The following is a 20788-nucleotide window of genomic DNA, read 5'->3' as shown; positions in this document are numbered from 1 at the left end:
TCCACGCGCTAGCTGGCTGGGAAGGCTGCGGGTGGCCAGTGCCGAGGAGATGTGATTGGGAAGCATTCTCTGCCTCCCTGAGACGTGGAGCTGAGTGTGGGACGTCCCTCCTCCCTCCTGCTGCCCACTAGAGAGCAGGCGCTGGGCCCACATCCAGAATTGTCCAGGCAAGGAAGAAAAGCAAAGCTCCCAATGCCACTTTGATGTATGGCTCAGAATTACAAAGCCAAGTTCTTGGCGGCCAGCCCCAGTGAATCAAAGCCTTGGTGGAGATGGAGGGGAGATGTGAGGCTCGAACACAGCGGAAGACTCCGGTGGGAACATGCTGCTGACCACGGTTCTCCCAGACGGTCATCTCGGCTGAGAGTTTGGATCTCAGGCGGTTGCAATGAAGTTAGGTGATCTCAGGCTGCATTCTTAGGAGTGGAGATTTCAGGTCCAACTCAGTGGTAATGGCATTGGCTCTGGATTGGTCAGAGGACTGGTTCCATTTCTGAGGAGTGTGACTATCTGCAGGATGCTCAGAGGAAGATGGTGAGGAAGGTGAGGAGTCTTGGAAGCCTTCTCAGGTGACCACCTGCTTTGTGAGCCGTCTGCATACTCAGGGTGGTTAGGGGAGGCAGAGTCCTAGTTCCCTGGTAACATGGTACTTCGCAGCCTGCTATGAAATCACCCTTCTACCCCCGCAGTCAGCTAAGTCAGGGTTATGGCCTTGTTCCTGGCCAGGGTGTCTGGAGTCCTGTCCTCCTGATCTTCAGGTTCACTTCAGGCCCACTCTAGGCTTTATGTGTAAGGTACACACTGTGTGGATGCTTCTGTGAGCTGTTTTTAGTCTGTTGACTTGTGCATCTAGAAAAGTGCAAGCAAGCTATTTTAATGATCTGCCAAACTAATTTGAAGGTGCTCATGAAGTCATTGGGTGGTAAATGGCCTCCAATAATAGCACAGTGCCTTTCCTCCTACCCCCCTCTCCCCACCAAGCCAGGTTTTAGTCTCTAGACACACAACTTCCGTCGCATTCATTATAATAGACAATAAATTGTCAATGAAAGTAACAACTTGGTATAATTAGTTACCTATGTATAGCTTTGGACCCACCTTATCTTGTTGGATATCCTGTGGGGAGGCAGAATGTGCCCCCTTGCCTGACCCTCCATAAAGAGTCTCCGGCCATGAAGGGGCTTATAATCCACTTGGCAGGAGGGCCGTCTTCTGAATATAAAGTCATAAAGCCAGTGATTCCTAACTGAGTAGCGTCAGAATTATGCACACTTAGCTGCGTGCACAGTTAAGCTGGGAGAGAAACCATGTCCGCCTGAACTGAGAAGAGTAGGAGCAGCCATGGCAGAGAAGGGAGGGTTTCCTGGAAGACAGTTTGGAGCTCTGCTTTGGAGACTGAAAACTCCTTGAAATCTGATGCAGATGGAAAGAAAGTGTCTGGAGCTTTGCAAGCCTCTGCCAGTGGTGCGTATCTGCATTTCCCTCTGTGGAGCCGCGGAGATCGGGCCCCCTGCAGCCCACCGCAGGAGCCGAGGCCCTGTGAGTGGGAGTCTGCCTCCTGACTTGTAAGGAGGGGAGGGCCAGTGACCTCGCTCCTGGACTCCAGCCCGTTGAAATTCTCTCCTGACCCTTTCTACATGATGTTGAAGGTGGGGGGAAACTGTTCTCTTGACTCACATTTATAGACACAGAAAGTCTCTATAAAAGTGAGTTAACTTGACAGCCCGGGGAAGGAAAGGTGATGGCATTTAAACATAACCAGTTGACATTCAACCTCATGAAGGCTTCTGCCCTTCAGCCAGCATGTCTGGGGCCTCCTTTCTTGCTTTTACTGACAAAGGGGTCTAGCAGAGTTTGAAGGTGTTTCTCTGATGGGAGTGCAGGTGAGTCCCCAGGGATCAGTGTGACCGTCTCTCCTCGACTCCATGCAGTAACTGCCTAGGTAGGAATCCCAGTAGGTCCCCATCTGGTCTCAGCCACCAGGCACATGCAAGTCAGTATATGTTGTGTTACTGTACCGATAACATTATCTTTGAGGCTCTTCCTGCACAAGTTGGGGAGAGTCCTCCCTCCCCCATCGAGTAGATTATGAAATGTACCGCAAATGACTTAAACCAGAGAGAGGTCATTCATTGTGTCAGCAATCTGTGGGGAAGCTTGTCACTCAGAACAGAAGCTGGGAGGCTGTCTTACTACTCATCTGTTTATCTTTGCCACACCCAGCACAGTGCTTAGTAGATTGTTTTATTCATGGAGTGATTTTTTTTTTTAACAGCTTTACTGATTATAATTCACAAACCATACCATCACCCTTTTAAAGTGTACAATGAAAGGTTTTTTAAAAAATATATTCACAGAGCTTTGTAACCATCACCACTGTCAAATTTTAGAATATTTTTATCACCCTCCCCAAAAGAACCCTGTACCCATTAGCAGTCACTTTCCATTTCCCCCCAATTCCCTGCCCCTGCCCTAGGCAACCACCAATCTACTTTTTGCCTCTGTAAATCTGCCTATTCAGAATAGTTCATGAAATTGGAATTATATGTCTTTGGTGGCTGGTCTCTTTCACTTGTCAAAATTCATCCATGTTATAAGCATGTATCAGAATTTCATTTTTTTATTGCTAAATAGCATTTTATTATGTGGATATATTATATTGTATTTATCAGTTCATTAGCTGATGGACATTTGGGTTGTTTCCACTTTGGGGGTATTTTGAACAACGCTGATATAAACACATACGTGTTTTGTAGGGATATACATTTTCATTTCTCTTGGGTATGGACCTAGGTATGACCTTGCTGGGTCCTGTGGAAACTATGTTTAACCTTAACCTTTTGAGGAGCCACCAGACTATTTTCCACAGCTGCTGCACCAGTTTACATTTGCACCAGCAGTGAATGAGGGTCCTGATTTCCCCACATCCCACCAGCGCCTATTATCTGCCTTTTTTTAGCCTAGCCATCCTAATGTGGGTGAAGTGGTATCTCACTGTGGTTTGATTTGCATTCCCCTGATGTCTAATGGTGTTGAGCACCTTGACATGTGCTTAGTCATTTGAAGAAATGTCTACTCAGCTCCTTCCCCATTTTTTGATTGGGTTATTTGCCTTTCTATCATTGAGTTATAAGTGTTCTTTTTATATTCAGGATACAAGTCCTGTATCAGATATGTGATTTGAAAATATTTACTCCCATTTTGTGGGCTGCCTTTCCATTTTCTTGATAATGTCCCTTGTAGCACAGACGTTTTTCATTTTAACTATTTTTTCTTTGGTTGCTTGTGTTTTGGTGTTGTATCTAAGAAACCACTGCCTAATCCAAGGTACGAAGATTTGCTTCTATGTTTCCTTCCAAGAGTTTTATAGTTTTAACTTTTACTCTAGGTCTTTGAAACATTTTAAGTTCATTTTTGTATATGGTGTGAGGTAGGGGTTCGATTTCATTCTTTTGTATGTGGAAATCCAGTTGTCCCAGCCACATTTGTCAAAAGATTATTCTTTCCCTATTGAATTATGTTAGCTTTATTCCTGGATTCCAATTCTTGCCCTTGATCCATGTGTCTGGCCTTACACTAGTATCACTCTGTTATTACTATAGTTTTGTAGTAAGTTTTAAAATTAAGAAGTATAAATTATCTAGTTTGTTCGTTTTCAAGATTATTTTGCCTATCCTGGATCCCTAGATATTCCTATTCCATATGATTATTAGGATCAGCTTTTTAATTTCTGCAGCAAAGGCAGCTGGAATCTTTTTTTTTTTTTTTTAATATATCTTTATTGATTTCAGCGAGAGGAAGGGAGAGAAAGAGAGAGAGAGATAGAAACATCAGTGATGAGAAAATCATTGGTCAGCTGCCCTCTGCACACCCCTGACTGGGGATCGAGTCTACAACCTGGGCATGTGCCCTGACCAGGAATCGAACCCCGATCTCCTAGATCATATGTCATTGCTCAACTGCTGTGCCACACCGGCCAGGCCAGCTGGGATCTTGATAAGGATACATTGAATCTGTAGATGAATTTGAGGAGTGTTATGTCTTAACAATATTAAGTCTTCTGACCCATTGACTCAGAATGTCTTTCCATTTATTTAGATCTTCTTTAATTTCTTTCAACAATATTTTGTAGTTTTCAGAGTACACGTCCTACACTTCTTTTGTTAAATTTATTCCTAAATATTTTCCTCTTTTGGATGCTGTTATAAATGGAATTGTTTTCTTCATTTCTTTTTCAGATTGTTCATTGCAATGTCTGTGATACAACTGAGTTTCGTATATTGTTTTTGTCCCCTGCAGCTTGAACTCATTTATTAGGTCTAATAGTTTTTAAGTGGGTTTCTTAGGATTTTCTACATACAAGATCATGTCAGCTGCAGGTATACAGCTGGATACCTTTCCAATCTGGACACTTTCTGTCTCTTTTCCTGGCTAGAGCCCCCAGTACAGTGTTGAACAGTTTGTTGAGAGCAGACATTCTTGGCTTCTTCCTGCTCTTGAGGGGCAGGCTTCAGTCTTTTACCATAAATATGATAGTAACGGGGGGGGGGGGGGGTTGTAAATGCCTTTTATCAGGTTGAGGAAGTTCCCTTTTTGTCCTGGTATGTTGGGTGTTTTTATCATGAGCATGTGGTAGTATTTTGTTAAGGATTTTTTCTTTTTTTATCTACATTCATAAGAGAGCATGGTGTGTAGTTTTCTTGTTTTCCAATTGACCTAGATAGCTTTGTGTGGTTTGGGCATCAGGACCTTACTGGCCTCACAGAAGGAATTGGGAAGTGGTCCCTCTTCTGTTTTTTGGAAGAACTTTTAAAGAATAGAAATTGAATTTTCTTTAAAGCTTTTGCTAAGCGGTGGAATGATTTTAAGTGTACGTTTCCGTTTGGTGCCCGGTGACAGCGGTGCAGAACCATCTACATGTATTCATCAGCTGCTCTGGGCCGCGCCTGCTTCCTGGTGCTCCGCACGCATCCTCTCGTCCCTGCTGAGGCGCCCGGGAGGCGGGTGTCAGCTGTACAGAGGCGACGGAGCAGAGCTGGGACCTGCGGCTGGGAGCTCTCTCGTGGTCTTTGCTCAAGGCCACACTCACGCTGTGGCCATAGAGTTCTCTCTGTGGCGAGCTGTGATGCTTCAGGCGGCCTCTAGAAAGCGGGGCTCAAGTCTGGAGGCTTGAATCGAGGGGCCCTGGGCACGTGTTCCTCGTCTTTCCCCTGCATAGTTATTTCCTTACCTGTGTCCTGAAGGTGGGGACGTGACATTGGTGGGAAGATCCCTTGATGGCCTCCTGTCGAATGAGTGTCCAGGGGCTCTGCAGAGGAGGTGCAAAGGTGACCCGTGGCACGTGAGCCCCCGTGTTACTAAAAAATAGACCCATTCCCCGCCTCCTTTATAACAACTAGCAATTTCTAATTCTCTCAGAACATGTCTGAACTGTTACATTTTTTAATCTGTGCAAATATTTGCTACAATACTGAATAGCAAAAAAAATATTTTTAAAAAAGCTTGCCTCACAGTGCCCTGGCCAGTGTGGCCCAGCGGTTAGAGTGTCGCACCAAAGGGTCACGGGTTTCCTTCACAGCCAAGGGCACGTACCTGTTTGATCCCCGGCCCGGGTGGGGGTGCATGCGGGAGGCAACCGATCGATGTGTCTCTCTCGTATCCATGGGTGTTTTTTTCCTCTCTCTCCCCCTCTTTCCTTTCCACTCTCTCTATAAATCGATTGCTGTTTCCTTCTTTTCATTCCCTTCTTTTTGGCCAGTGCTGCCGTCACATTCGCCCCCTGTTCCTCTGGCAGCATTGCCGGAAGCAGACACTAGATGGGACAGTTGAACGTCAGGGGCAGGTCTCCCCCCCTCTCCCGGCACCCGGTCCGTGCTGGTCCCGTAGGACAGGCCAAGGCAAGCTCACGAGGCCAGGGCGATTCTTCGCTGTGAGCGTCGGGCTTTCCCCGAGACGCAGAGTTGAGAGCTCAGAATTTCCCCAGACAAGCAACCAAATGCGAGAACTCCTGTTATTTATTGTTGTAAGTTCCTGAGCAAGGCAGGGGAGTGTGGAGCGGACTTCGCAAGAGGTTTCTCTGAGCACTGGAGGACCACAGACAGTGGCGAGTCGTCTGTCTTGTTTTAATGGAATCTGTCTTTCAGTGTACGCGCGCCCCCCCCCCCCCCCCCCGAAACGAAAGCAGCTTTGGCTGATTCAGTTTTCTTATGTAAAAAGAGCATTTAAACATAACCAGCTGAACGTCAAACCCCGCAAAAGGAGCTGTCCCTTCGCCAGCTTCACAGGGGAAACATTTTCTCTGTGATTCTCTCTTTCAGCGAGTTGCAGACCTGGAGCAAGAAAATGCTCTCTTGAAAGATGAGAAAGAACAGCTTAACCACCAAATCCTGTGCCAGTCGAAAGGTAAATACCAACGTGCTTCAGTTTTCATTTCTTCCCCACAGCGATTTCCCCCAAAGGCTCCCAGCAAGCGCGTGGTTGGTCGGGATGCTGCAGGGGGGAACGGGCCTTCGTAGGGGAGAGATGACAGGGAAGAAGGGTGATCTTTGCGCTCCCGCCTTGATGTTTTCTTTAACGTGGTGAGACAAGGGGGTAACGGACAATATAGTGCAGGGGACTTGGCATCAGGGAGACCTGCACTCGGAGAATGAGTCTGCCCTATGCTACTGCGTGGCCTTGAGCAAGCCCTTAGCAGTGGGACTCCTCAGTCTCCTCATCTGCAAAATGGGCGACATGGTACAGAGCTCAGTGGGCTCGTCTGAGGATTGAGACTGCGTGGGAATCGCTCACACCGGTGCCCGACACACAGTGAGCACTCGGGAGCCATGTTCCTGCTTGGTTTTAAATTTGTCTTTCGCATCCATGGTTCCCGCCACGGTTTCTTCTACCCAGTGGCCATCTGTTTCTGTTTGCTGAGGACGGGATCGTGGGTCACACCCAGGTCACCTGGCTCAAGCACCCACCGGCCCCTGGGCCGCTGGCGACCCCCATATGCTGCTGGACCACAGGAGCAGCGGGCGTCCCCAGCCCCCGGTTCGCACCTGACTCGGCGTGGCCTTCAGCAAACCACGCCCTCTCCCTGTCCCAGGTTCCTCCCCTGGATGACAAGAGAACGGAACCGCTGGGTTGCACACACAGTTTTTCATTTCCCTTTAAAGTTGTTTCTTTCCGCTGATTCAAGTTTTGGTGGGAGAAACGCCCGCCTGTGCTGGCCTTGTGCCTTCCCTCCTTCCTAACCTTCGGTCTTCAGCCTCACACCTCCTTTAATCTCCCCAAACTCCAAGAACCAGGAAGATCAGGAATAGGGGAGAAACTCTGGAACAAAGCCTGGGCTCTTGAGGGAATGCTGCCTGCAGTTGCTGTCACAGTTGTCACAAGAGAGAAGCTGGTGCGTTAACGAGGGAGCTGTCAGGCAAGCCTCCTGCATCGGTCCCCCGCTCCCCGAGGGCAGGGTCATCCGTCCTTCCTCCCCCACCCCCCAGCAGACTTGAGCCGTGGTAACGAGCTTTCCCTTGCTGGACAGCAGGCGCGAGAACTGGATGAACTCACCTGTGCCTGTGCCAGGAGCTGCGAGAGCAGCCTTTTGACGGGAGATGAGCCGGTACGCGCAAGGGGAGCCATTCGGAAGGAAACAGGGCTGCGTGTGCTTGCTTTCCAGATGACTTTGCCCAGAGCTCCGTCAGAGAGAACCTCCTGATGAAGAAAGAGCTGGAGGAGGAGCGCTCCCGCTACCAGAACCTCGTGAAGGAGTATTCACGGTTGGAGCAGAGATACGACAACCTCCGGGATGAGATGACCATCATAAAGGCAAGGAGGGCGACCTGGTGCCCAGCAGCCCACGGCGCGGGCCCCGCCTCCGGCTTCCCCGGACGGGTCTTGCGCAGCTCCAGTCCCGGGCAGCTGACACAGGCCCAGTACCTCTGTGCGAGGTGTCGCGCGTCCCTGCCTCTCCTTCGGGGAGTCAGTACAGGGGGAGCAGCCGGGCAAGCAGTCACGCCCAAGGACGGCTCCAGCTTTGGGGTCTTACGTGGATTTCAGTTAGGAGTGTACGTGGATGAGTTCTCTTTTTTTTTTTTTTTTTTTTTAAATACATCTTTATTGATTTCAGAGAGAGAAAAGGAGAGGGAGAGATAGAAACATCAATGCTGAGAGAGTCATTGATCGGCTGCCTCCTGCACGCCCCCCACTGGGGATCGAACCCGCAACCCGGGCGTGTGCCCCGACCGGGAATCGAACCCCGACCGCCTGGATCCTAGGTCGATGCTCAACCGCTGAGCCATCCCCGGCCGGGCTGGATGAGTTTTCTTGTTTCCTGTTCCGGGAACATCCCTGTGGCAACAGTGTGACTGCATTAATGCGAGTGCAGGGAGGTCCCTGGGGTCTGGTCACGTTTCATGACTTACCGTGCTTTTTTATGTAAACATTCCCCCAGAAATGCATATTCAAACAAGATTGAACGGTTAATTGCGTAGAAACCAGGAAGCGAAGCTGAAGAGAAACATAAAAATCTAAAACGTTCTTACCAAGATCAGTTTTTACTCTCAAAGCCAAATCAGACGCAAGGGAAAAAAGGTATTTTTAAAGGAGCAGTATGAATGGCAACCCCTCCTTCCATTTTCACAGCCCAGTTGGTGGAGTGCAGGTTGAAGTCGGGCCATTAGGGCAGGTTGTCAAGAAGGAGCCCAGTGGCAGGACAGTTGGCACTTTCAGGGCAGGACTGGGAGGTAAGGTGATTTCCTGGACTTTCCAGAGAGATTGGCCTCAGTGTCAGGGGTTTGTATTTCATTAAGAGACGAGGGGCCCAGCCGGTGTGGCTCAGCGGCTGAGCGTGGACCTATGCACCAGGAGGTCCTGGTTCAGTTCCCGGCACGTGCCTGGTTGCTGGCTCGATCCCTAGCCGGGGGTGTGCAGGAGTCAACCGATAGCTGTTGATGTTGGTGTTTCTCTCTCTTCCTCTCCCCTCCTCTAGGAAAATCAATAAAAAACATTTTTTAAATAATAATTTTTAAAAAGAGAGAGAGACAAGATAACCAATCCTTACAAACAAGTCAAAAGTCCAACCCTAGGGCCTACTGTTCTTTGAAAAGTAATAGTTCTTATTACTTTAGTTCATTATGATTTTTCTCCTTAAACAGCAAACCCCAGGCCACAGACGGAACCCGTCAAACCAAAGTAGCTTAGAATCTGACTCCAATTACCCCTCCATCTCCACATCTGAGGTCGGGGACACAGAGGACGCCCTCCAGCAGGTGGAGGTGAGTGAGGCAGGCCCTGGGCTGGCTCCTCCGCAGAGAGGGTGCTTATTGTCTGTGGGGAGCCCCACAGAGGTTTACTGTTCTGTTGGTGGTGATCAGCATGCCCAGGGGGCTCATTCTCGACATAAGGGCCACTGGACTAATCTGAAGTTAACGTTCACTGTGCAAAACAATGCATTATTTTTTGCCCTACCCACTGTCCAGAAAACAAGGAAGGAGGTAGGTCCTGGGTTCCTCTTGCAAAGCTGAGAAGCGATTGCAGAGACATGCAATGGCTGACTTAAGAAGGAACAGCTAAGCCATTAGAATAGATACAATTTATTGTCCCCATTTAGTATCCCAGTGCATACAGTAATATCAATACTTAAGAACATTTTCCTCCATGACTTGGAAGCTGGATAAAACTCAGGACAACAAATATTTGCAGAGCGACTGTATTTTTGTCAGTAATAGCCTCTTAGAATTGCTACATAATGTACCACACAGTGGACTTTATAGTCTGTGTGTGATTTTGTCAAAGGTACATAGACACACAGTCTTTCCTCTGGCATTTGAAAAGAAGAAAATCACAAGCATATAAAATCTTATGAAGCACGTGAAGATAGACTTGGAGGAGAGACGGTCATAAAAACGCACGTGTTTGGAGCATGTCTGTGCTGGGCATGGCTGGGAGGTGCCCGAGAAACAGCAGTGACCAAGCCGGAGAAGGTCCCCACCCTCGCAGAGCCTGTCTGATGGGGAGTTAGACAATAATCAGTTGATGGAAGAAGTTTGTATAATTGCAGGCACTGTTCAGTGCGATCACAAAAAGTAAAGGATGGTAGAGTGAGTGACGGAGTAAAGAGTGGGAGGGTAGGAAAGGGGGCCTTGGGATAAAAGGTCTGCGTTGGACAGTTCATGTGGTTTGCTGTTTGCCGTGAGCACTTAGTAGGCGCTTTATAAACGCTGGCATAAGGCCTTGGTTTTGCCACTGCACTCTCAGTCAGCTGGACTCCAAGACGCACCACCCATGCGTTTGTGTGCATGGCATCTTCGTGCAGACATGAACTCCCATCCGTGGGCTTGTGTTCTTCAGGGAAGCTGAGACTGGTTCTTGGTATCGGCCAGAGCTGCAGGCACGGTCCTGGCTATGCACACAGCACGCATTGAATGCTGGTCGAACCAAATTATAGTCTCGTATGTCCACACACGTACTTTAAAAATCCACGTGGATATGCGCACCCAGATGCACACCCACACGTGACAGAACTCGGGAGGGCAACCCCAGGCATGAACCTACAGGGAAATGTGGGCAGTGGAGCTGCGAGGTCTGTGGGAGCAACGGACCCATGACAGGCCACCTGGTTCCGTCTCAGGTGCCACCGTGGTGGTGGCAGCACACTTACAGTGATCGGTAACCACACCGACTCTTCGCCAGGAAGCGTATTTCCTGAGTTTTACGGTTCCTGTGGGATGAGACTGTTTTCCAGAGGGGAGCTCTTTTAACTTCCAAATAAAATGGCTGTGTCTTCATCCATTTGTTCTTGGAATATATGATCGGTCACCTTACATGGCTCACACAGGAGGAGTCTAAATGGCTGAGGCTCAGATGTTATCTAGACAGGAAATAAGCCTGAAGCACCAGCTTTCATATGAGAGGGGATGGTTGGTTGGCGCTGGCTTTATACCTGAGACGTGGATTGATGTTTGGGAGGAGAGGAAAGACCGGCAGCTGCTACAGTGGGAGGCGAGGAGGTGCTCCGTGTCCCCTAAGGCATTTATTCTATTAAAATCTCCTCTTCCCTGCTCCCTGCCTTTCGTTGAAGGAAATCGGCCTGGAGAAGGCGGCCATGGACATGACAGTCTTCCTGAAGCTGCAGAAGAGAGTGCGGGAGCTTGAGCAGGAGAGGAAGAAGCTGCAGGTGCAGCTGGACAAGAGAGAGCAGCAGGACAGCAAGAAAGCCCAGGTGCGGGGAGGGCTGCAGGCCCGCAGAGCCACGCACTGTGGTGCTGGCGTCAGGACAATCCGCTCGCTCCTCCCGGGGTGTGCACGTGGCAGGACGTCACCGCGGGGGGTGGTTCTGCTGCTGGGTTTCAGAGAGTAACTCTGTCTTGTGTTGATGTCATAACTGAGTCTTCTCTGCAAATGTCCCACCCGGAGCATCCCAGTCGAATGGAAGTAAGCGTTGCGGTGCCCCCAGGGCACAGGGTTTCCGCTGGTGAGGCTAGAAGGGAGCCGGTGGCATCGTCACCCACTTGAGCAGAGGACCAGGATGTGCGATTGAAGTCTAAATCCAAGCAGAAGTCAAATTAGAGCAGAGAAAATCGATTGCCCTTCCCAGCTGGAATCTGGGAGGGGTCGCGTTTAGCCCCACTGGGTTGGGGGCAGACCGAGTTTGCAGTCACTCACCCTTCTTTCCCCGGTCTGCACCCTCACCTCAGTCCAACTCATCATCAGTGTGTGGAGTACTGAAAACATAGTTTGGTTCCTTAGTGTCCCCGGACGTGCCACTCACTCCTTCTCAAGGGCCTGTTGGCACCTGTGCTACGCTCGGCACTCTGCGGGTGCCAGGCTTGTATTCAAAATGTTCGTTAAACGAGAGGAGGTAAAAATGTAAGAGAAAGCCCCAGCCATCGATGAGTCTGCAGGCCAGTTTGGGAGGACCAGATATAACAGGTGAAAAGTAGAAAATGACATTGGTGGTGCTCAAGTAAACGCAAGGGTGGGTGCAGACAGACGTGCTGCAGGACGAGAGGGCCCACCGCCGTCAGCACTGACGCGAGGAGGGCCGTCTGGTTTTCTTGGGCGGGATAAGGGTCACTTCTAATGCGATACGAGGCCGATTCCAACACGGGTCATATCATTAGCTCACCTCACAGTGGGTTTGCCAAAGGCCTTTGGTCTGTTCTCAGGCCTGAATTGCCAGTTGTGGGGTTCAACCCGCTCCCCGTATCCTCAGCCCTGCCTCCCCCTGCTCCCACCTCTGCAGAGTCTCCTTCTGCAACACCCGCCTTCCTTTCCAATCAGATGTGTTACAGACGCTAGTTAATTGCTGGGGGGTTTTCTTGAGTAGTAAGTGGGGAGGTAAATCTTGCTGATGGATTTAAATCTCTCAGGTGGATTGGATTCAGAATAGCAAGTGGAAAGATTAGGTTTATAAATGACTCATTCAGTTAGAAGAGAAGCTGCCCTGACAGATGAGTGCAAATGAAATATGTGCAGAGCTGCTCCGAGAGCATCAGACAGTGCCTGACCTGAAAGTTTCCGGCCCACCCAGCTGCCCCTGAAGATTCACTCTCTCGGTTCCCTGCCATAGAAATGCCTAATAATTTTGAAATCCTAGCTTTAGATCTTTTGTTTGTCTTGATACTAAATAAGAAAGGATATATCTTTGCTTAAAAGCTAATCACTCAACAAGACTTAGGACTGTAGGCTTGGCCCGTAGCCCTGTAACATGCACTGAGGATCTCTCTTTAAGGAGAATGACCTTGTCTCTGACAGGGCTAGTAAGAAGGGCATGGTGGGGCAGGGGAGGTGATGGACTCCCTCTACAGCTCCCGGAAACCAAGCTTTCAGAGGTGTTGGTCTTGGATCTGCCCTTGGTCCCAAGAAGAATGCTGAGACATCTGGTTCTTTATTCTGGAGAGATACAGCCCAGGGTCTCAGCTAGAGAGAGAGGCCAGCCTTTGCAGAAGGAGTGGCAGGGAAGTCTATAGGATGTACCATCGGTGTGGGAGTGACTGTGCCTGCCCTCAGGATGGGGCCTCGATGACAGCCAGCCAGGCTGTCCCCATACTTGACTTCTCATCTATCCGGCTCCCTTTCCCCAGGCCTGGCAAAGTCATCTTGGCCACCAGGGTGATTCTAATGGGCCGCCCACTTAGAGACATGACAAACGGCACATACTGATGTTCACAGCGATTCAAATTTGAGCAAATAATCTCTTTTCCAAGAGCCTAATGTGCTCAGCAAATGTCTGTGGTCATAACAAATCCATGCTACACAAACCGCAAGCACAGGCCTCTCCCACGGGAGCAGCAGGTTAGCAACTGGCCCTGAACAGTCACATCCCTACTGCTGATGACGGTGAGAGGTGAAGTGGAGGCTGGTACCTTGGAGAGGTGTTTTCCCAGGTGGCAGGGCTAGAAACAGTGCAGTCAGTGTAGCCGTCCTTGATGTGGGAGGAGCTGCGGGAGGTGCTCAGACCCATGCCCACTCTCCAAGCCTGACGCACACCTAATCCAGCCACCTCCAACTCAATATTGCTGCACTGTAGATAACCTAATTAAGCACTGTCGGACTTTAGTTCCAGAAACCCATCTTATTCAGAGACTATCACCCATTACTTGAAATCACCCCAAGCAGCAAGCCATTTATGGTGTTTCTGTCCCTTCTCATTGGACAGGTGAATAGCTCCCAAATAATTGTAGGAATCGCTGGCCCTGCTGAGTCCTAATGGACTAGCGTTCCAGTTGTTGCCGTCCACACCCCCTAGGTTCAGAGCTCTAATGTCAGATAGCACTAGCTGAGCAGCAGAGGGGTCACCTGTCACACTGTCAGCTGCAGGGTGACATGAGGAAGCCAGCTTCTCCACAAGGTGCTCGGAGTGATTTAGTTGGGAAAACAGAATACACATGTGCACACACATGTACCAAAAAATCCGAGTAGCTCATTAATCTCATTAATAAACATATATTTATTATATATTAATTAACCTCTTAAGTACATGAGTCTTACAGTGCTAGTGTCCTAGGGCTGCAGAAACAAAGTACCAGAAACTGGATAGCTTAAAACAACAGAAACTTATTGTCTCATAGTCTGCAGGCCAGAGGTCAAGAGTTAAGGTGTTAGCAGGGCCATGATCTCTGAAGGCTTTTCGGGAGAACCTGTTCCAGGCTCTGTCTGAGCTTCGGTGTTGCTGCAGTCGTTGGTGCTCCTGGCTTGCAGCTGCATAACTTCAGCCTCTGCCTCCATCTGCACGTGGCCACCTCCCTATGTGTTTGTGTTCTCCTTTTTTATTTTATCTTTATTTTCTGTTTTTATAGATGTATTTTTAAATATGTTTTTATTGATTTCAGAGAGAGGAAAGGAGAGAGAGAGAGAGAGAGAGAGAAACATCAATGATGAGTCATTGATCGGCTGCCTCTTGCCCGCCCCCTACTGGGGATCAAGCCCGAAACCCTGGCATGTGCCCTGACCCAGAATCAGACTGTGACCTCCTGGTTCATAGGTCGATGCTGAACCATTGCGCCACACTATCTGGGCTGTCTTCTCTTCTTTTAATGACAGTCATAACAGACTAGTAATGACCACATCTCAACTTGATAACGTCCGCAAAGACCTGATTTCCAGATTAGGTTAGAACTTCACCCTATCTTTTGGGGGAGACTTTACCCCTTACACAGTGACACACATTCAACCAGTAGGTGCCTGTGAGGATCATGTGAATATAGTTAAGGAGGGGGTGAGGGTGGGCAGGAGGGAGATGTTTTTGGAGAGCTTCATGGCGTGGCGGCCTGACGTCATGAACTGCATTTTGAAGGTGGGAAAGAAGCACACTTGTGAAAGGGCAAAACAAGCATGTTTTGACCATAGCTGGAAATACTCCTGTGGAATATCTGCTGTGTAGTCGGTGCTCACCTTTCTGCCTCTTTATCCAAGCAGATGGAACCAGCAAAGAATGACATTGATTTGGACCAGGATGCAGATCTAGCCTACAATACACTGAAGGTAAGGCTCTCGAACTCCCACCCTGTGGAGGATGCCGGCAAAGCCCCGGCCTGCTGATGAGGAGAGCTGTGAGCTCACCATCCCCCTTCCCACTTTGAAATGAAGGGAATTTTGTTTTTACTATAAGGAACTATAATATAGGTTAATAGGAAACTGTTTCCTCTATTCACAATACTTCTGACACAAAATGTGGGGCTTCCACACTAAGCAATTCTCCAGTGGTTGAGCATCGACCTAGGATCCAGGAGATCCGATTCGATTCCCGGTCAGGGCGCATGCCCGGGTTGCAGGCTCGATCCCTAGTACGGGGCGTGCAGGAGGCAGCCGGTCAGTGACTCTCATCATGGATGTTTCTCTCTCTCTCCCTCTCCCTTTCTCTTTCTGAAATCAATAAAGATATGTTTTTTTAAAAAAACGGGAAGGTTGCTCTTAGTTTCTCAGGAGGATGGGAGAGGACAGTGGAGGAGACCCTCATGGGAGAGGGCTCCGGACTCAGGGACTAATAGAGCGGGTCGCTTGCACTGTCTTCCAGAGGCAAGAGCTGGAGTCAGAAAATAAGAAGCTGAAGAATGACCTGAATGAGCTGAGGAAGGCCGTGGCCGACCAGGCCACCCAGAACAACTCCACCCACAGCTCCCCGGACAGCTACAGCCTCCTGCTAAACCAGCTCAAGCTGGCCAACGAGGAGCTCGAGGTTCGCAAGGAGGAGGTGCTCATCCTGAGGACCCAGATCGTCAGCACTGACCAGCGCCGACTCGCGGGCAAGAGCACGGTAACAAGAGGGAAGCCACGGCCGGGCTTGTTGGGGGTCACGCTGGGTAGTAGTAGCTTTGGTGTTTTTCTAACATATCTTTACCCATGCGGGTCTTAAACCTACAAGAGTAAATTCTGCACTAGGGTCTCTTCTAAAGGCAGAGCAAGGGACATGCTGTCCTCCCAGCGTGACCTTTCGTAGGAGACTTTGCTGGAAGTTTCTGGAATCTCCTAACGTTTCTCAATATGAGCATGTTCAAAAGGAACAAGGCACAGAATTAGGGACAAGGGTCACGGCCTGAGTAGCCATCCTGGCTGCTTTTTCACCTCATGCCTTGCCCCTTGCTGTGTGTACCTGGATTTTGAGGTGGAGACGGTCTTTCCTCTCTCAGTCCTCCCAGGGTGGCAGGTCCAGCTTAGTGTTTGTTCCTAATGTTTTCACCTTCTGGGACGGACTGGGGGGGAGGGGCGCGGAGGCCACCCGGGTCACTTCTGAACGTGGAGCTTGGGCAGCATGAGGGTGGAGTGGGGGGGACTTAAGATAGATTTGGTCCGTCCTCTGGACTTGGGGTGCTTTCTCCTCCAGGGACACTGTCCATGCCATCTTATCCCCACCTCCCACACTCTGCCTGTCACAGCCAGGCCTTGTGACTCTTCCAACATGACCTTTTAAAGTCACATCCTGGGCCTTTGTCTTTTCCCAAAAGCTCGTTTTTATACTTGTGTCTGGATATAAAATCATTATTTTTCAATTAGAGGTGACATTCAATATTATTTTATATTAGTTTCAGGTGTACAGCATAGGGGTTAGACAATTATATAATTTACGAAGTGTTCCCCCCGATAATTCTAGTACCCACCTGGCACCACACACAGTTATTATTGACTGTATTCCCTAAGCTGTACTTTACATCCCTGTTACTATTTTGTAACTGCCAATTTGTACTTCTTAATCCCTTCACATTTTTCACCCAGTCCCCCAACCACCCTCCCATCTGGCTACCCTCAATTTGCTCTGCGTCTAAAGTCTATTTCTATTTAGTTTGTTCGTTTATTTTGTTCCATATATAAATGAAACCATATGGAATTCGTCTCTCTGTCTGAACTTATTTCACTGAGGATAATACCTCCAGGTCTATCCACGATGTGACAAATGGTAAAATTCCCTCCTTTGTGTGGCCAGCATGCCATTGTATGTGCCACATCATCTTTATCCACTCATCTGTTGATGGCATTTGGGTTGCTTCCGTATCTTGGCCATTGTAAGTAACACTGTAGTGAGCATAGGGGTGCATATATCTTTTCAAATTAGTGTTTTGAATTTCTCCGGAGATATAAAATCATTTCATGATATTGTTTGTATAACCAGGGTTATTTCTCTGTTTAACCTGGGACCTCTAGGAGCCGAACATTAATGCCAGAACAAGTTGGCCTAACAGTGAAAAGCATGTAGATCAGGAAGACGCCATTGAGGCCTATCATGGGGTCTGCCAGACAAACAGGTAAGTCCCACCTCACCTGTACCTGGAGGAGGCACTGGCAAAGGCAGTCCTGCCCAACCTAATCTGTGAAGGCCACTCCTTGGGCACTGACTATGTGCTCAGCCTGAGGGTCTTATCTGTTTTAGGAGATAAACTAGAAGGAGTGGGCGCAGTGAGCCCCATGACCTTAGGAATCCTGCTGTTAGCTTCAGCAAGACTCCAGAGGCACTTGGGTTGCTTCCATATCTTGGCTATTGTAAGTAACGCTGTAGTGAGCATAGGGGTGCATATATCTTTCAGATCCTCTGAAAGCATTTGGAAAGGGGGTGTCCCCGGGAGGTGTGACTGTAGGCAGAGGAAAGGGAAGAGTGGCTTTTCTCATTGAGTGGGAAGATGGCACAAAGTGGCCTACCTATAAATAGGAGGCGAGGCCTGCCCCAGCTGCTTGCTGCAATACCACCTTTACTCAGCCTAGCTGGCGGGCACTCCCCAGTGGTGGCCTCATCGCCCATCACTTAAGAAAGGAAACCCAACCAGGCACTACAGAGGTTGGGTAGGAGAACCTGACCACTACCATATTGGCTAGAGTGAGACTGCCCTGGATTTTAGTTACGAGCGCCTCTGGTCCCTCCTCAAGGATGAGCCACCCAGGGTTAAGGCAAAAGAGTGACTGTCTGTGGGAGGCAGCAGGTTCCGGGATGTGGGACAGAGCAGGGCCCCGGGGTCACGTGGCAGTGCTTGAGAACAGCACTCCACAGTCCAGTCGCTTACTACCGAATAGCTACTTCATGACTGCTCAGTGCCTCAGTGTCCTCACCTGTAAATTGGGGGCAATCATAGCCAAATACTTCATACGGCGATTGAGAAGTTTAGGTGAGTTAATCTGCATAAAGCACTTACAACAGTGCTGCAGGTGTTAAGCATGCAAAAAAAAAAAAAGCTCATGTTGTTACCACCATTATTGCAACCTTTGCCTCCTGTGTCTCTCTGGGCACTTGTAAAAATAGAGCTGGCCTTTGCCCTGGTTACCTTTCTCCTTAACCTCAACTTGCTGAATGTTGAGCAACCACTAAGCATCTGTTCAAGATTGTTGAAAACAGCACACACTTCCATAACATGTCAGTAGGTGGCACTCGAGTACAACTTGCCGTCTGCAGGAATGTCACAGAATAGCTGACTTCTTAGTGGTCTGATTTCCAGATCTTTTCATCTAGCCCCTTTCTGCACATGGGGAAACTGAGGCCCAGAAGGGTTGATCTGGCCTGTAACTGAGTTAAGGTAGAATCCAGAAGGCCTGACTTCCAGGCTGGGCTGCTTCCAGTCCAGTCGTCAGCAATCAGAAGGCTCCCCAAGAGGAAACTAAATTTATTTCAACAGAGATGCAATTCTTTCCCTGTAAGGAGGGAGAGAAGAAATGAAGGTGCTAAAACTAGTCGAGATTTAGTCTAAATTACCTTGGGTGAAGATTCAAAATGAGGTGAATAAGAAAAATGAGCCTGGGGATGTTTATAAAAGAAGGAAGGAAGCCGGCAGGCCTGGTCCTGACTAGCAGCCGTGTTTATCTTTCTGATCTTCAGAACCATCTCTGTTATCAGCTCCCTTTTTCTTCATCCACATGGCTGTCAGGGATCCAGTCCAAAGTATAGGTTTTCCAGGGGCTGCTTAATACCCTGGATTTGTCTTCCTTTGCAGCAATAATGATGGTGATAAAATAAAAATAGCTTTTCTGATATCTTAAAATAATTCCATTCCCAGCAAGCCCAGGGTACAACAGGGAACTAATAGCCTGTGAAACGTTAAGTACAGAAAAGAGCTGCTGCCCCTGGAAGTGACACTCACGGTTTTGCCTCTCTCCCAATTTGGTGACTCCCAGCAGTGAGGGAGGCCCGCCAGGCAGGCTGGCAGGGCAGGAGGATTCGGACTGTGACTCCTGGAGCCCAGCTGCCCTGAACCCAGTTACTTTTCCTCCTGTTTTCCTGTAACGGAGAGTGTTCTGGTTTAAATATAAACTGTATTATGCATAGGTGATGGGTCAAGAAGAATTTATGTACACTGTGTTTTGCTTACATTTGCAGAGGGATTCTACATGCCCCCGTGCCCAGTCACAGACTGTCTAAAGAGAGTCCATCGTCCCCAAGTTCAAAACCTTTTTCATTTGGTAACTTTCATAGTGTGTCTGTGGCCTCTTTGGGAATGGGGCTCAGCTTAGTGGCGTATACACAGGAGGTTCTCCATGAATATTTCTCGATTGATTGATAGCACATTTTACATTCCTGTGAGGCGAGTTGTTTGGGGTTTTCCTTCTTCCACCACCAGGTGGCGCTCCCCGCCCCGCCTTTGCCCCTAATGGTGTGAGTTGGGGGCGGGAGAAGCTCCTGTGGGGATTTGGTTCTGTCTCATCTGGGAACAAAGGATGGACGCGGAGCTGGCTGACTAGTTTTTCATTTACTCGTGTGCCTGACTTCCTGAGCACTGTGGGGTGACTGGCGGCACATTCTCTGCTTTTATCTCCGTGCATAATACCTGGCACGTTACAGAATGCAGAGCTCTTGGGTGTCTCCCCCTGAGGCTGGCGGTGGGGGATTAATGACAGCTCCTCACTGGGTAGCCCAGCAACACACATGCCCCTCCCGGGAGAGTGTTAGGACTGGAGCATCTGCCGTGGGGAATTTCAGGGTTGCGTGATGCTGTAAGAGAGGCCTGGCAGCCTCTCCCGGGGTCTGGAGGGCCAGCCAGCGTGAGGCTGGGGAAGGGCTTGAGACCAGGGCCAGGACACCAGCTGGGTTCTAGCTCCGGTGTCCATGTCAGGCAAGTAATCTGCGTCCTGCTGTCTCCCCCGTGCAGGGGGGTGGAGTGAAGGCTCCCCGCTGTGTGCCCTTCGGGGACGATATAGTCACCTTCTGGGCCCTGCCCAAGAATGACTGCAGCTGAGCTCGGATTTCCTCCCAGCAAGCTGCCCCTTTGGGCTAAAGCACTAGCTACTCAAAGGCCCTACCTAGTTAGATGTAAGTGGTAACACCTGAGAAGGGAAAGGTGCTATCAGCTCCTCTGAACATAGCCCAGGTCGCTTCTGGGTTGGCTGGGATCAATGGAGCAGAGGAGGGCACGGCAGAAAGCCTGCAAGCAAGGCGGTGTCTGGGGAGGCCTGGCCTTGGTGAGGGCTCTGGACACTTGCGGGGCGGGTGTCCTGGATAAGAGAGGTGCCTAGGATAAGCCTGTTGGCAATAATCCCCCCACTGCCCGGCTGGAGAGAACAAGCTGTGACAGTGAGCCATGGACCTGGGAACAGACGCCATGGAGTAGCCCCAGAGGTACGCTCACTGCCGTCTCCCCCTCCCCCTCTCTGGCAGACTTTCCAGAGTAGGGCCTGGTGTTGATGTGAGCAGCCTGTGTGAGCCCCGCAGGGGCTGGGGCCCTTCTTCATGAGGCTGAGCTGGGGGAGATGTGATGGTAGCTATACCCCCTGGATCTCACACAACCTGAGGGCCACCACAGTGGCTGACCATGGCCAAAACACTCTCGGGGATGGTGGTTTTCCCCCCGGGAGTTAGGAAGGGGTTACTGATCCTCATAGCAGGCAGTGTGGCTGC

General features: G+C 49.5%; 1 protein-coding gene across 1 annotated transcript in view; it reads left to right on the top strand.

Annotated features, from left to right (window-relative positions):
- The window catches only part of MYO5B (myosin VB), a 284644-nt gene that overhangs the window by 238319 nt on the left and 25537 nt on the right, over positions 1-20788 (top strand). Inside the window, exons 23-29 of the mRNA XM_087819084.1 lie at positions 6318-6402; positions 7658-7806; positions 9135-9254; positions 11060-11200; positions 14899-14964; positions 15497-15736; positions 17119-17219. Coding sequence (XP_087675210.1) covers positions 6318-6402; positions 7658-7806; positions 9135-9254; positions 11060-11200; positions 14899-14964; positions 15497-15736; positions 17119-17219 — 902 coding nt within the window. The remainder of the gene's footprint in view (positions 1-6317; positions 6403-7657; positions 7807-9134; positions 9255-11059; positions 11201-14898; positions 14965-15496; positions 15737-17118; positions 17220-20788) is intronic.

This window comes from Miniopterus natalensis, chromosome 7 (assembly GCF_054644295.1).
Source record: "Miniopterus natalensis isolate mMinNat1 chromosome 7, mMinNat1.hap1, whole genome shotgun sequence".
In the NCBI taxonomy this organism is placed as follows: domain Eukaryota; kingdom Metazoa; phylum Chordata; class Mammalia; order Chiroptera; family Miniopteridae; genus Miniopterus; species Miniopterus natalensis.
Note: the sequence above shows the minus strand (reverse complement) of the source record. Positions and strands in the feature narration are given on the sequence as shown.